At 40.2% G+C, this 14,946-nt stretch overlaps 1 protein-coding gene across 1 annotated transcript in view; it reads left to right on the top strand.

Moving 5' to 3' along the window:
• Positions 1-14,946, top strand: part of CFTR (CF transmembrane conductance regulator) — a 1,176,514-nt gene that overhangs the window by 1,066,342 nt on the left and 95,226 nt on the right. The window contains exon 22 of the mRNA XM_078674337.1: positions 3,650-3,895. Within this exon, the coding sequence (XP_078530463.1) occupies positions 3,650-3,895 (246 nt within the window). The remainder of the gene's footprint in view (positions 1-3,649; positions 3,896-14,946) is intronic.

The following is a 14,946-nucleotide window of genomic DNA, read 5'->3' as shown; positions in this document are numbered from 1 at the left end:
TCATCCCTAAACTCCCTATAATTACAGTTGATGGCAAGTATACGAAGGGCTGCCACAAAGTCATCAATAGATTCGCCAGGAGACTGAGCACGTTGAAGAAACTTATGACGCTCAAGCACCACATTCCTTTTTGGAGAAAATCTTTTATCAAGAGTTTTTATCAAAGAGGCATTGCCATCAATCAGAAGAGAATCACCAGTATCGCCACCACTAACAGTAGTGCTGACAATTTCAAGAGTCAAGGTTTTCAAAATGTTTTTACCTTCAGTGCCAAGATTGTAAATTAAAAGAGCTTTTTTCTTTTTAGAGGTAAAAGTGTCACCATCGATGGCCTCTAGATATGCCTCAAAAGTGTCATTCCACTGTTCTCATGGTACATGCGCTGTACCAGCTGTTTGCAAAAAGGGAGGAGGAGCCAATATGTGGTCCATGTGCGTGGGTGAGTTGCTGCCCCACAGTACAAAATGTACAATATGAATATCAGATCAGCTCGTAAAAAAATAAAATAAAATGTTTTTCCACTATAGTTCCAAAACAAGTCACCAGTCACAGTGGAGGAAACACAAAGATGTGGAAACTGGAATTAAAACAATTCAGAACTGCTGTGTGCATCAGCGAAGAAGTAGCACAGAACACTTACAAGCAGAATCCTGAATTCCATGGATAATGAGAATTACTGTGCGCATCAGTGAAGAAAATAACACTGCCAACAACCAAAATGAGACGTAACTACTGTGCGCACGAATTGATGACCATGAGGGAGATTGCTGTGCGCATCAGCAAAATAATTGAGGCAGGCGCAACAAAATAAGGCTGTGTGCATCAGCGTGATAACCAGAAGCATCAAGTAGCCATGACAACAAGGATACGAGGAGTTTACAAAATGGCCGCACGTAACGTCCTTACGTTAGGTGCGGCGGGTCAGGCACAGGCAGGCAGGAACGCGTGACTAAAGGACGTCACTGGAGACAGCAGGACACCACGGAAGCGCGTGGACACAACGGGGTTAACACACCCCACAGGCGAGGCACAGCACCACAAAAGTACCTCACGGAGCTCGAAAGTAGCTCCGACACAGTAGCGGTAGACAGAAAAGAACCAGCGGCCAGGAACAGCAACTCCGGAAAATCACGACACCAGGGCTGTGAAGAAGACTCGCTGAAAGGAAGAGCAGGAAACAGCTCCGTCGATGGGGAGGCTGGAAGCTGGGACGATCGTCGCCAATGCAAAGATGTGGGCCCAGACGTCAGGTAAGTTGGAGGGCATTTATTAACATCCAGCCACAGCGTCTCCCCGGCAGCAACTGCCGAGACCAGAATCTCCATGTGTGTTCCACGCAGGGAACATTCCTATAGCGAATGCAGAGCGCGCACAGGAAGAAACAAACACCAGACAAACACCAGACAAATCCCAACAACTGGGATTGGCATCTGGTAGTCTGCACAGTGTGCAGCTGGAGTCAATGATCCTCAGAGAGGAGCGAGGCCGGGTCTGTCAAACTAGCAGGTAAATACAATGTTATTTATTTTAATTATGTTCCATTTTATTTGTATTCCCTCTTCCCCCCAAGCCCTACAAACAAATGCCAGGCGCCGCCGTTATTTGATTTCTTATTTCTGGTTGTTATTACTGTGTAATCTTCATCAGCACCCACTTTCCTCCCACATCTAATTTTTCAGTGGGTGTGTAGTGTGTGTGCTATTAATCATTTCCTGTTTAGAGGTTTCCCTCTGCTGGTACTTAACAACTAGTCACAGCTAAAAAGCAGAGGGAAAGTCATCTTTAAGACTTCATTTTTAGAGACTCCAGATATTCCAGTTTCTGACCAAATATATTATCTGACTGCCCTACCCATCTAATGTTAAATAAATACCTGACCTCTACAATGAATTTCAATGGACGTTAGTCCCCTACCTCAACAAAGTAGTACAACGCTATATCTACCATCGCCGTACATTGATGACACCTCTACCATCCTTACCTGCCCACATGAAGTATTTGTGACCATGCTAAAATCTCATTCAGGCATTTACCCTCCACAACAACGTTAATCTATGTTGTGATCTTGTCTCCAGGCAGTTTAGAATGCCTGATTGCCATTTGACTGAATAAAAAGATGGAAATAAATCCAGTCCTTGCCTATGTGAATGGAATGCCTGTGACAATGGGCATACACTTGACTTCCATGTGTGCGGCAATCAGAATCTATAATCCTCAGGGATTTTCTTCTTTCTTGTCCACAGTACCATACTATGAGAAACCACATTGTTCCAGATAGGATAATTAAAGATGGTTTCCACTACCATGAGGCAGGAGCAAGTCAGACCTTCTTCAGTCCCGCCTGAAACATTCTGTGACATACCCTTCACCACCTGGGAAATCTTAAAACACATTAAGGGTCATATTTATGGTAAAGTAACACAACACAGTGCAGTAAGTTACCTTGCTGTGCTGCATTACAGGGAAACGTCCTTAATGCGCAGTATTTAAAAGAAGACAATACATACCTGTCTTTTCCCCAGTGCTGGTGCACAATGGACTGTCTAGCACCATCGCGGGCACCCTTGCACCAGGGGCCTGGACCATGGTCAAGGGTGCCTGCGTTGCATGCAGGATTGCTTTTGTGCAGGAATGGGTACCTTCTTGCACATTAACAACCCCGAGAGGTGTTTCCCTCTTTCTAGGTATGCTGCAGAATCCCGCACACCTAGAAAGAGGAAAAACAAGGAAATATAAATATATTTCTCCATGTCACGCCTTTCCTAGGGAGGCGCATCTTTTTGGCACATTCCCAGGTTTACCTTTTCTTGCAAATCTGGGAATGCGTTAAAATCCACGGATGTTGCGTGGGAACACCCACGCAACACCCATGGAAATGCCTCGCAGGTGCTGAGTAATGCAATGCAATGATTTGTGCTGTGTTGCATTACTCGAGATTTCAGTCAGTCAGTCAAAATACTTTATTCGATAAATTAATATCATAAAAAGACATGTACAATACAACAATTAATTACAACGAAAAAACATCATAGACAACGAAATTCATTATGTCAGTGTAGATATAATACAATATAAATATGTCTTAAAAATATGACAAAAATTGCAGGGACTTTTGTCCTATAATAAAATCATGAAATAAAAAAACAGACAATCTAATTCATAGGATATCGGCAGGGATAAGTGTAACCTTGGTAATCTTATTCCTTATCCGGATAGCAGCAACTAGAAAGCTAGCAACGTGAAATATTATTTGTGGGGTATTTAATTGTTGTAAGTACAGAAGGGCTGTCCTGACCTGTATAAAACCCACCTCCCTCAGAATTGGGAACAAAAATTTCTTCCTGATTCCTGATTTCTCGAGATTTATGAAGCCATGCCTGGCGGCCTTCGTGGCTTTGTAAATCTCTTTTTTGTGTTCTGTCGCTCTTGCACCACGTTGGGTAACGCAACGAGGCTTATAAAGATGGCCCTCTATGCGGTAAATCCTTGTCGAATTAGTTTAGTTTAGTTTAGTAGAACATTCCCTAGTTATTGCACAAATGAATGAGCCTTCAGTCCTATAAATACATATTTTGAATTTCGCAGACCTTCGCATGGTTAATTTTCAAACGTGCTCTGAAAATGCAATGTTCAATTCTTTTATTTCTAGATGCGGTCAGTCAGCAGAGTGTTTCGCTTCATTGACCTGCCAGAAGAAGAGACAGATAAAAAGCCCAAAGACTTCAAAGATGACAAACTTTCAAGTGTTCTCATCATTGAGAACGAGTACGCCAAGATGAAGCAGGAATGGCCCAATGGGGGCAAAATGACTGTCAAAGATCTTTCAGCAAAGTATATCGATGAAGGGCAAGCGGTGCTCGAGAACATATCCTTCTCAGTAAACCCAGGACAAAGGGTGAGACCGGAATATTCTCCTTCTTTACATGTTCACTCTTTGCCTCCTAAACTTTGGGCTAAATTCATTGAGTTCCTTTGTTAATTTAGCTCCACTAACAACAGTATAATATGTCTGCGTCTATGCATTCATTCTTTAATGTACTAGTTTCGCAGAATTTTAGCAGGAAATACAAGTGACCACAACTCCTCTCCATCAGCACCACCCCCAGCAGCAGGATGGGTTCCAGAGCGAACAATTTCAGAGTTCTTCAGTCAGTCATTGGCCGTTTGCTGATGTGTCACATTTCTAAAGCACAGACAAAACCAGCGCTTATTTTGAGCCTGTGGTTGCCGTTTGGGGTCACCGTCATATTTTTCGGACCCGCGACTTATTTTTCCAAATGAGACTTTTGCTGTTAGCAAGAGAGGGAAAAACACCACATGGAAAGGCGGAGGAAGAGAAAGAGGGATGCTATAACCTATCACAAATTGAGAACCAGGAACCAGCAGGAGTGAAATAAGGTGGGAGGGATGGAATGTCTGGTAGTGGATTAAAGAGGGCTGAGGTGAATTGAAGACCAAACAGCTTTGATATAGGGGACGCTGGCATTTAATTGCACTGGCCGTGGGCTTCTGAGCAGAGTTTTGGGCACTAGCTCTCATTCACAGGGCCGGTTCAGCGCTGGAGGCGCCTGGTTCAACTGTCTTTTTTGGTGCCTTCCCCCCCATGACCTCCTTCTCCATGAATTCCCTCACTACCACTCTCCAACAGTGCCCCTCATCTCTCCATGTTCCCTCTCTGACATATATTTCATTTTTGATAGCGTTACTCTTAGTTCACTCAAACACCGTTCTGTGATCTGCATGGTACACGTTCTTTGCAGCAGGCACATTAACACTGCACTACTTTAAGATGAGTCAAAACTGCCTCCAGACAAAATGCAGATCTTTCACCAGTAGGAACATTCATCACCAGAGTTATCTTGCCATTTTTATTGTTGCCTGAAAAGTGCTCGGTGCACAAGGACGTTCACCTACTTTTAAACCAATAGTTATTTTTAAACACAGCACCCCAACCCACCCCCCCCTCCTCACCAAAGTCAGAGCCAGCTGCGGCTGCCTCGGTCACACCGCCCTAAAGCCGGCCCTGCTCATTCATTTACAAACTAAGCACTGGGCAAAACGTTAGGACAGGGGAATGGCAAACATATAGGTTTGGAACACATTTCCACAACCTAAATTTAGTAATCTCTAAAGCGTTCAGAATGCGCTGTCTTTATAGGACATTTTAGAGTGGGCACAAAAAGATCATTTTTGGGAAAGGTAAGTTACATGAATTAATTCGATATTTGTGGTTAGCAATGTGCCTACGGTGTGAGCATTGCTTGCAATGTATTTAGAAAGCGGATGTTTACCTGTTTTGGGCTTCTTCAAGTATATTGGCACGTTACAATAACAAATTGAGCAGTTTAGGCATATGCCAATAACTTTCTGCTTAGAAACTGGTTTACTAGCAAAATAAATCAAAGAATGGCTGTAACTGGAGAGCATTGAAATTGGAAGTGATACTTTGCAATGTTTTAAAAAGCCTTAAAGCCTATCAAGCTGAAAAGAAAGCTGTGCCTAATAGCAGGTGACAGCAACACGTGCAACAAATGTGAGGGTAAATGAGGCCCAAAACATTAGAAGGAATTTTGAACAATCATTTGCAATGCAATATTCTCGCAATTGCGAGAATTTGAGCTTTTGGTATTGTAAACGACAATGCCTTTTATTTATGTGTTTAAAAAACCTGCGTATAATAAATGGCATTGTCATTTACAATAGAAATAGGTCAAAGTTTCTAAAAGTGAGACCTATTACATTGCAAATGCTTACTGTTTACACGCCCCCATGCTGCGCTTTCTCGTTTATAGAGGCCACACCCCTTTCTTTAGACGAGCCATGTCTAAAGAAAGGACCCCAGCCACTAATAAAGTGAAAGCACTGTATGGGGCGCTTTAACCAAACAAAGCATTTGTCAAGTAGACAACCAAATATTGTTTTATAAAAGCACCTTGTGAAAGCGCGCACGGCGCACTGAATGTTGCAATAACACGTCGTGCCTGCAGTAAGAGAAACTCATTAAAGAAAATAGTGTTTACAGACTAAATAGGACATGTCGTGTAACAACCAAAGTAAAAGAGCCAGTCCTCATGGGAGGTTACAAATGAAGACAAGGCAGTACTAAGGAGGGACTAACAAGCTTATTAATAAATCAGAAGCCAGCATTTGCGAAGGACAATGACACAAGCCATAGACAAATATGGGCGGAGAGTGGGCAGGACTTCAAGTCCATACTTTAATACAGCATGCCTTGCAGAGCAGCGCATGCACTACCCAGCTGAACCTAAAAATGTGTGTGAGACAACTATGAAACCGATGTCTCCCTGGTTGTCTCTTGAGAACAAAATGTTGCTTCCTTAATAATTCAACACTTTTGAACCCTATGCAAAGATACTGCGATCTTGATACATTTCAAAAGTCATCCAAATTATCCCATAGAAGTGAGAATATCACAAACAAGAAGATCCCAAAACAACACCTGTATGTTCCATAAGGAGAGCAGTGATTCAAGAAGACACACAAGAGAAGCCTAGTTCCCACCATTGTTAGAACATACTGGTCCAATTTTAAAAGTACTATAAATTCCATTAATTGTAGGAAATCCCTACAGAAAGCATGATGCTGCTTACATCAAGCTCACTGTCACAGCAGGAATATGCAACTGATGACCATCAGACATCTACAGGTATTCTTGGACTCTCAATTTGTTCACGGACAGATGTTCATCAAAACCTCAATTGTATATGTATTACCCTAAAACGGAATAGGTACAAAAAACGGACTTTCTTCTCTTCAAAGTTGTGGATGAGGTCCCGACAAATATCTGAGCAAGAAAGAACCACAGTCAGCAATTCCACACTGACGTACTACCAATAATCCCTAATGTGCTATATGAACTTTTAGAAGTAAACAACTCATACAAAAATAGGAAGCTTCATCCAGCCTTTCCATGACGGCGAAACCATCATGAAAAGGGTGGTGGAAGTTCTATTCGGGGCTCGTTGCGGGCTCCCAATGTGTTGTGCAGAGGTATATTTGCACTGGGGGGTATCCATGGTACTGCCCTACATTTCAGTGCACTAAGTGGCAGGCACCATGTGGTGCCTGCCACTTAGTGCACTGAAATGCACAGCATGCTCTTTTAACATTACGGTGGGGGCTGCTGTCAGCAGCACCCGCCGCATTGTTAAAATGCAAAAGGCGAACATCAAGATGACGGTCGCATCCTAATTTGGTGTGAGGAACCTCCGCATGTATTGCGGACGGTCCCGGTCACCAGCACGATGTCCGTCCGCCAACATAATCAACCCCTTAACACCACATTAAGAGAATTATCAGAGTGAAATTAGCACATTTTAACTCACACCCACCCAAAACCACTGATGAGGGGTTAAACAGTCCCATATATGAATCTGGCTTCTCAGCCGATTTCATTCCGTAATTTCCAGCAGCAGTTTCCCTTCTCAAATTGCAGCATCTGCTGTGCGTTTTCTTAGTAGTTGAGGAGCAACACTCTCCAGGAAGGCTTTCCACAGTAGCAAAAGTTGATGGTGCCAAGTCAGAAGACAAAGTCATTATATGGGAACTATAAACAGTTCTCATTTGAAAATAGACAAAAAAGCTCAGCGGTTGAGATTGTCCCAGCAGCTTCAAAAGTGAAAGTGCGCACAGCGTGCTGAATGTAAACAAAGCACGTCGCTGTGCCTCACGTAGGACAAACTCAATAACGAAAATAGTGCCTACAACACTAAAATAACACGTACCGTGTAAGAACCGAAGTAAAGGGGCCAGTAACCAAGAGAGGATACAAATGACAACAAGGTCGTACTAAGGAAGGACTTACAAGCCGTTAAAGGAATCAGACGCCAGCATTTACGAATGACAAAGACACAAGCCAATAAAAAATAGGGGCGGACTTCTCCTCCGTACTCTACCTACAACAGTTGGCCAGAGAAGCGATTGCGTGCTGGCTCAGGTTCAACCTAAAAATCTGATCATAGACAGCAAATATTTGTAGCAGAAAAATGTAAATAGTTGTTTAAACTGTAAAAATAAATTTTCGGTTACCAGTATGTTTCTTGAGTCGATGGTAGGTACTGACACAAAACACAAATTGAGGTGTTTCATCTTTCTGCTGTCACAGTCGTAAATCAGATTATTTGTGAAAGATATGCTTCCTACTCAACAGTATATTTCTAATGAACTTCAGCCAGCCTATTCATCAGGTGCAACTTTTTTTATACACCAGGGCCCAGTTTTATCAAATTTTGATGCAATGCAGCAAGACAACTTGCAGCGCTGCGTCAAATGGAGAGGGCCGGAATGGGGCATTCCTGCTTTCTCTTGGCCAAGCCAAGCGCCAAAGAAGGCACCATTGTGTCATTGTGCAAGCAGGATTGTTTTTCTGCAGGAAGGGACACCTTCCTGCACAGAAACAATCCTGAGAGGTTTTTAGAATGCAGCACACTTAGAAAGAGGAAACAACCACTCCATCCCTGGAACGCCTTCCCAGGGCAGGGTAACATAAAGCTGTGACTTGGGCTGCCTTGCCTTACTCCAGATTTACCTAGCAACGCAGGGCCATGCAAGGTGGCCTTGTGTTGCCCAGTAAATCTTACTTAAGGATTTAATTGCCCTTGCAACACCATGAGTGAAGCAAGGCAATGCAATACAATGATAAATCTGGCCCCAGGTATTTATATATCATCTCAACCGAGATTATGCCCACAACCAAATGCAACACAATGCAACACTACACATCATCAGTGTCCAGCAGAGTATATATTACGCGTGTGCCCCATTATTCGTCGATTTCAATTTAAACAAAACATCAAAGTAGGTATATTGTTCTATCTGCATGCATGAAAATCATAACATATTTTAAACATTAATACTAAGATTTAGGACAAAGGTCATAAAATGGGGAGAATCTAGCCCACAATATGAAGTCTCACTCTTTTATGGAGTAAGAGGACTCTGTCTACATGCTCCATATCTTATTGTATTTATGGGAGTATCCCCATGCTTTAATGCCTCCCTTCTCCATAACATCACACCTGTCCATTCCCAACATCCAGTCCTTTCAGGGTTGGTGTTGTTTCAGATCTCTATTTATGGGCAATGTCGCATTTTGCAAGGATACATCCTATCCCTATGAGCAGGCGGATACATCATGGTCCCCCCTTGTTCAATATGCAAAGGAGCACCATTTCAGGATGTGCCAGTGCCCTTGAAGTCATCATCGTCCAGTGTGCCCAGATCTTCCTGACACCAGTGGGAGCTATATAATAGTGAAACGCCCCCCTTCACCGTGCATTCTAGAGTGTGCCTCAAGTGGATAATACTATGAGAGGAGCTATGTGTTTGTCCCAGTGACTCCTCAGCTGCAGAAATCTAATGAATTGTGACTTATGTAAGTCAAATTTACCCTGGAGGGCTTTATCCAATTTCATGTACCTCCCAGCCCATACAGCTCCTAATTGTGAAATGCCAGTTCGATCCAACCCTGTAAAACTCTAGGACATCCGGGAGCCAGTCAATTCCCTTCCCAAAGTGGAGTGACCTGAGTGAATTTATAATACCAATTGATGCGTTTTAAAGCATCCCGCCGGGCCCATAATGTGGATTTGTGGCCTCTTTTAGATAGGATAAAATCCTAGTGTTGTATGAGAGGTGTGTGGTGCCCCTCCAGTGTATAGGTAGGATCGCCCATGTCACTAAACAGTCAGTCATTAATGAATGCCATGTGGGCCACCCAGTGGTAGAGTTGGAGATTAGTTGCACCTAGCCCACCATCATCCATGCACAGAGTGCACTTAACTACTGAAATCTTTGGGTGTTTCCCAGAAAAATAAAAGACCTGTATGAATCCCTAATTTTCTGAAAGGCACTGACTGGGATGTGTTGGGATGTATTGCTAATTGTACAGTATTCGAGGTAATATCTTTTTAGAAAGGGCTATTTTGCCCAGAATAGATAGGGGTAAAGAGGTACAAAATAGGAGATCTTGCTCTGTTTTGACCTGCATAAGGACTGTATTATATATCCAGTTTTGCTTGTGTGGGTATGTGGAAGACCAGATATTTAAAGGAACTTGTGGTAAGATATGAAATTCTGCCCCAGCTATGCGTGGGTCCCCTTCCCGGGGCAAAAAAAACACCTCCCCAAAAGGATTGTTGTCCCTAGTGTCCTCTAAAACCACGTGATAAAGAGCCTCTGGTGATACCTTGCCCTCAGCCGGGGAAAGAGACTTACTATTCTAACTGCAATAAATATGAAATTATATTAAAATATAACATTGCAAAATACTACAATTTTTCTATTCTCACTACACTTAAAACAACAATAAAATTTATGGTTAACAAAAAATAAATATTCCCACTCCAGTCAGTGCAACAGTAGGGAAAGTATTGGATTGCTGAGGGGTAAAATTTACAATTCCCACTCCTGTCAGTGAACAGGAGGGAAAGTGCTGGATTGCGGAAAGGTAAAACTTACTATTCCCTCTCCAGTCAGTACAACAGTAGGGAAAGTGTTGGATTGCAGAGGTGTAAAATTTACTATTCCCACCCCAGTCAATGAAGCATTAAAAATAAATAAAATATCTGGAACAAAATGAAATTATTCAAAAATAAATATATATAAATATGTTGAATAAAAAATGCAAGCATATTTAATTATTTTTTTTAAACATATTACAATGTTAAATACATATTGCAAATACGTACAAATATTATTATAATTAAAATACAAAAATAATTTTCAAACAAAAAAACATTTCATTTAGTTACTTCACCCCCTTTAACTCCTTCGGTGCTCATGACGAGCTCAGCTCATCATGAGGTACACCTCTCGTGTGCTCATGACGAGCTGAGCTCGTCATGACCACACCCGTTTCTATTGTGGTCCAGCACAGCAGAAGAAGTACTCAAGCAGCCAAGGTGTTAACTACACAAGACTCACAACCTGCACCTAAAAGTTAACTAAAACAAAAAAATGATATACATTAATAATATAAATATTTATCAATAAATCAATTATAATTAATTAAATAATATTTTTTTAATTTTTGACAGTATAACCACGCAAGACACACACCACACTTATCAAATTATTATTTAATATTACTTACAAAATAATAATTATTTACTAAAAATGTATTTACTTTTCACCCTCTACCCCTATAAAATCCACTTCTAAAAGAAAAAAGCACAATTAACCTAATTATTTATCGATTAAGCAAATATTATTTATTAAAAACTAAATATTATTGAATTACAAATTATTAACTTTCCACCCTTTACCCATATAAACCCCACAACCCCCACCTAAAATTAAACAAACAAATACATAAGACAATTCAAATAATGAATTTACAATTAAATAATTAATAGTATTTAACATTTATTTATTAATTAAATAAAATTAATTTACAACTCACCTTTTACCCCTATAAACCTCACACCCTGCACCTAAAAAATGTAATTAAACAATTAACATAATTATCAATTATTTAATTAATTTGAATTAACAACTAATTAACTACTTCCTACCTTTTACCCCTAAAAACCCCACAACTCGCGCAAAACATTTACATAAAAAAGTAAAAGCACCATTAACCTAATTAAATATCAATTAAATAAATATTATGAAATCAAACATATTCATTATAATTAAATTACTCCCCACCCAATACCCCTATAAACCCACAACCCGCTAAGGAACATAAAAAAAACTACATTAAATTAAATTCGATTTTGTAATTGCTAAACATTTAACTAATATAGTAAAAAGATAAACAATAATTAAACAAAGAAATTACATCATAAAAATTTACAATATATACTAAAATACATGACAATAATAAAAAAAACGATATTTTAAACTACTATATTCAACAAATGATAGTAATGACTTCTATATTTTAAAAATCAATTTTACTTACATAAAATTTGATATTCTTGACACAGATATTCATGATTTCGACATTTCCACGTCACAATATTTCTGATACGATATCCTTGTCTGTCGATATTTTGAACTTGATATTCTGTAGGAATACCTATCCAGCTGAGCACTTTGCCAGGGCCGTTTATAGTTCCCAGTCCAGCGCTGGTTACGTCCCTATCCTGGCGCAACTGATAGCACCTCACAGTACCCCTCATCTTCACATGTAATGTGAACAAAACTGTCTGCAGTTGAAATCCGCTACTGGATTGAATAAACTGTACACTGCATTGTGACCCTCCTGAGAGTGCGCTATTCTTAGACTTTTGTGCTATATATCCAGACCGGCATGCTCCACCAGCACAGCGCACCACCTTTACATAGGCCCCGGGTTTCGGAAGGGACACTTTCACTTATAGATAGATAGATAGATAGATAGATAGATAGATAGATAGATAGATAGATAGATAGATAGATAGATAGATAGATAGATAGATAGATAGATAGATAGATAGATAGATGACATAGACCCGTGATTCTAGAACGCCCAGACTTTCGGGTTAGGGCTTGTTTGGGGTTGTCACCGCAAATACTGCAAACAAAACAACACACTCCTCATTCCAGGAGCGTAAACCCATCTTCAACTATCCAGTATTTTATTTCTGCAGACAGTCTAACAATCATGATTCATTGTGAGCCCTCAATGGGTCTTGCTCACATGAAGTATGTAATGATCAGTTACTTTTGAAAAGAAGAAGTGTATCGACAGTGCAGAAGGATAACAAGTAGACATTTATATAGGTCAACCCAATTGATAATAATGGCCCTACTGTTGCAAAACATAATATTAGACTTATCTTGAGGCACAGTAGAGCAGTACTCCGAAATCACACAGCTTAATACATTGTAGGATAAAACACACATTGCAGTTTCTCGTTCTAGAGTTAAAAAGATGAAAGTTCCTCCTCTGTTCAATATTCCTCAGTCCAATTAGCTTGAGTGACGACAGTTTCCACAAAACATTGCACTTTTGTTCACTTCCAGTGCCCACTTAGTCCTTGATTTGCACATACTTCAAAAGATCTTTAGTGCCTCTTAATTGTTCGTTCAAATATACACCCTCTTTGCTGCCACCTGAAATCAATTTCATATTGGGCAGAGTGATCTTAAAAATTACGAAGCATAGGAGGCATGAAAATGATTGTATTGTCATTCCATACTTGCTTGTTTTCGTTAGGCTTCCTGCCTACCACAGACAACCCCGTCAACAAACATGTAGTTCCCTCAGATTTAGTATTATACTAGTGAAACTACCCCAACAAACTCAGGCTACCTTGAAATTGTCTGACTCCGTCTCCCGACGGCAGGCTTGCCTCAATATCTCCACCTAGTTTGTCATTCCAAATGTAGCCGGAGGGTGTTCCTATTTGAAACACTTCAATAGACCTGTGATGCTAGAACGCCCAGCCTTTTGGGTTAGGGCTTATTTGCGGATGTCTACAGCGTTCTTAGTTACCTGAAACCTAGTGATAACTTGTTTAGGAGGTTCAAGGAGTGTAACTTTGGCATAATCAAAAAAATATAGAAGGGCAGCCAGCTGTTTCCTTTCATAGGAAAAAAATTAAGAATCTTCATTAAACTCTTAATGAAAACATGTTTCAGCAAATGTGTTGACATCACAAACAAAGAATAGTTGAGCATCAAAAATACCCTAGAGATGTTTTGCTAATTTACCAGGTACAAGAATAAAGCCAAATTCGGATGACTACTTCAAGGAGACCCAAACACAAGATTGGTTCCCAGTTATTAAAACTTCATTATTTTCTGATTTGGGCTTCAAAATACACTTATTGATCCACACAGCTACCTTAGTGAGACATACATAGATGCAACAGGTCAATCATTCTGTTTAATAAGTAGCTGAGTATTGTTTGTATCATTTACAAAAGTTAGACCAAAGGATCTAATCAATACGGCCAGCTGAGCAACATAAATGTTACAGATCGCATGGATCAGAGTAGTATTGCAAATGAAAAGGAGGAATGCATACTGCTTCCATGAGCTCTTTGAGAAAAGATTCAAACCATTTCAGGACATGGAACTTAATGTCGGACATCAAGCAACGAGAAATACAAAAACTTTAATCCACAGTCTCAAAGACTGGCAAGAGGGGGCATAAGGTATAAAACAATCGTCAGAACATAACTGCAGCAATGGCATTACCCTACCTGCAGTAAGACATATCTGCTAGGGTAATCTTTCCTGATGGAGTCATGGGAATTAAAGGTGTTTGCAACAATAAGTTCAGTTATGTTCTGAGCAAATATTTGATTATCCTTCAGTGTTCGGAGGACTTCTTTAACTTAACTTTTGGGTATTTTTGAGGGTCTTTTGAGAAAAAAAAACGTCATCCAAATAGACAGTCATGGAATGAAGCAAAGGGTCAGAAAATAATGAATCCATACATCTTCGGGGTATTTCTCGATCTAAAGGACATTACCTTGTGCATACAATTTTTGGAAATGTCCCAAGGCAGGTTCCATTCCTCTGTTCTTCTGAATTGTACAAGATGATATGCTCCTTTTAAATCAAATTTGGTAAGTACCTTGGTTACCTACCTTCTCCAGGATATCTGAGAATAGTGGAATCAGATATGTATCCTTCACAGGTCTTTGAAATAGCCCTTGATAATCAATATACATGTTTAATGTAAAAAAACAATTCCTCAGAAAGTAGTTACGTCCTGGTTAGAGAGTTGGAGGGAACAATAAGACCATTCTGTAATTTCTGATCTAAATGTTCCTGTTTACTTTTCTTTGCAAGTATAGTCTTATGAATGGAACCGTTCTAATTGGTACCAAGTCTATTGAGCAATCATATTTCGGAGGCATATCTGTGAGGCTTGAAAGTGAAATGAATCATGCAAAAATTCAACATATTTGCAATCGCGAGCATTCACATCAAACGTGCTCAACCAATCTGGGTAACGGAGGATCAAGAGTGCATTGTTGAAGGATA

Source organism: Lissotriton helveticus, chromosome 1_1 (genome assembly GCF_964261635.1).
Source record: "Lissotriton helveticus chromosome 1_1, aLisHel1.1, whole genome shotgun sequence".
NCBI classification, from domain to species: Eukaryota; Metazoa; Chordata; class Amphibia; order Caudata; family Salamandridae; genus Lissotriton; species Lissotriton helveticus.
Note: the sequence above shows the minus strand (reverse complement) of the source record. Positions and strands in the feature narration are given on the sequence as shown.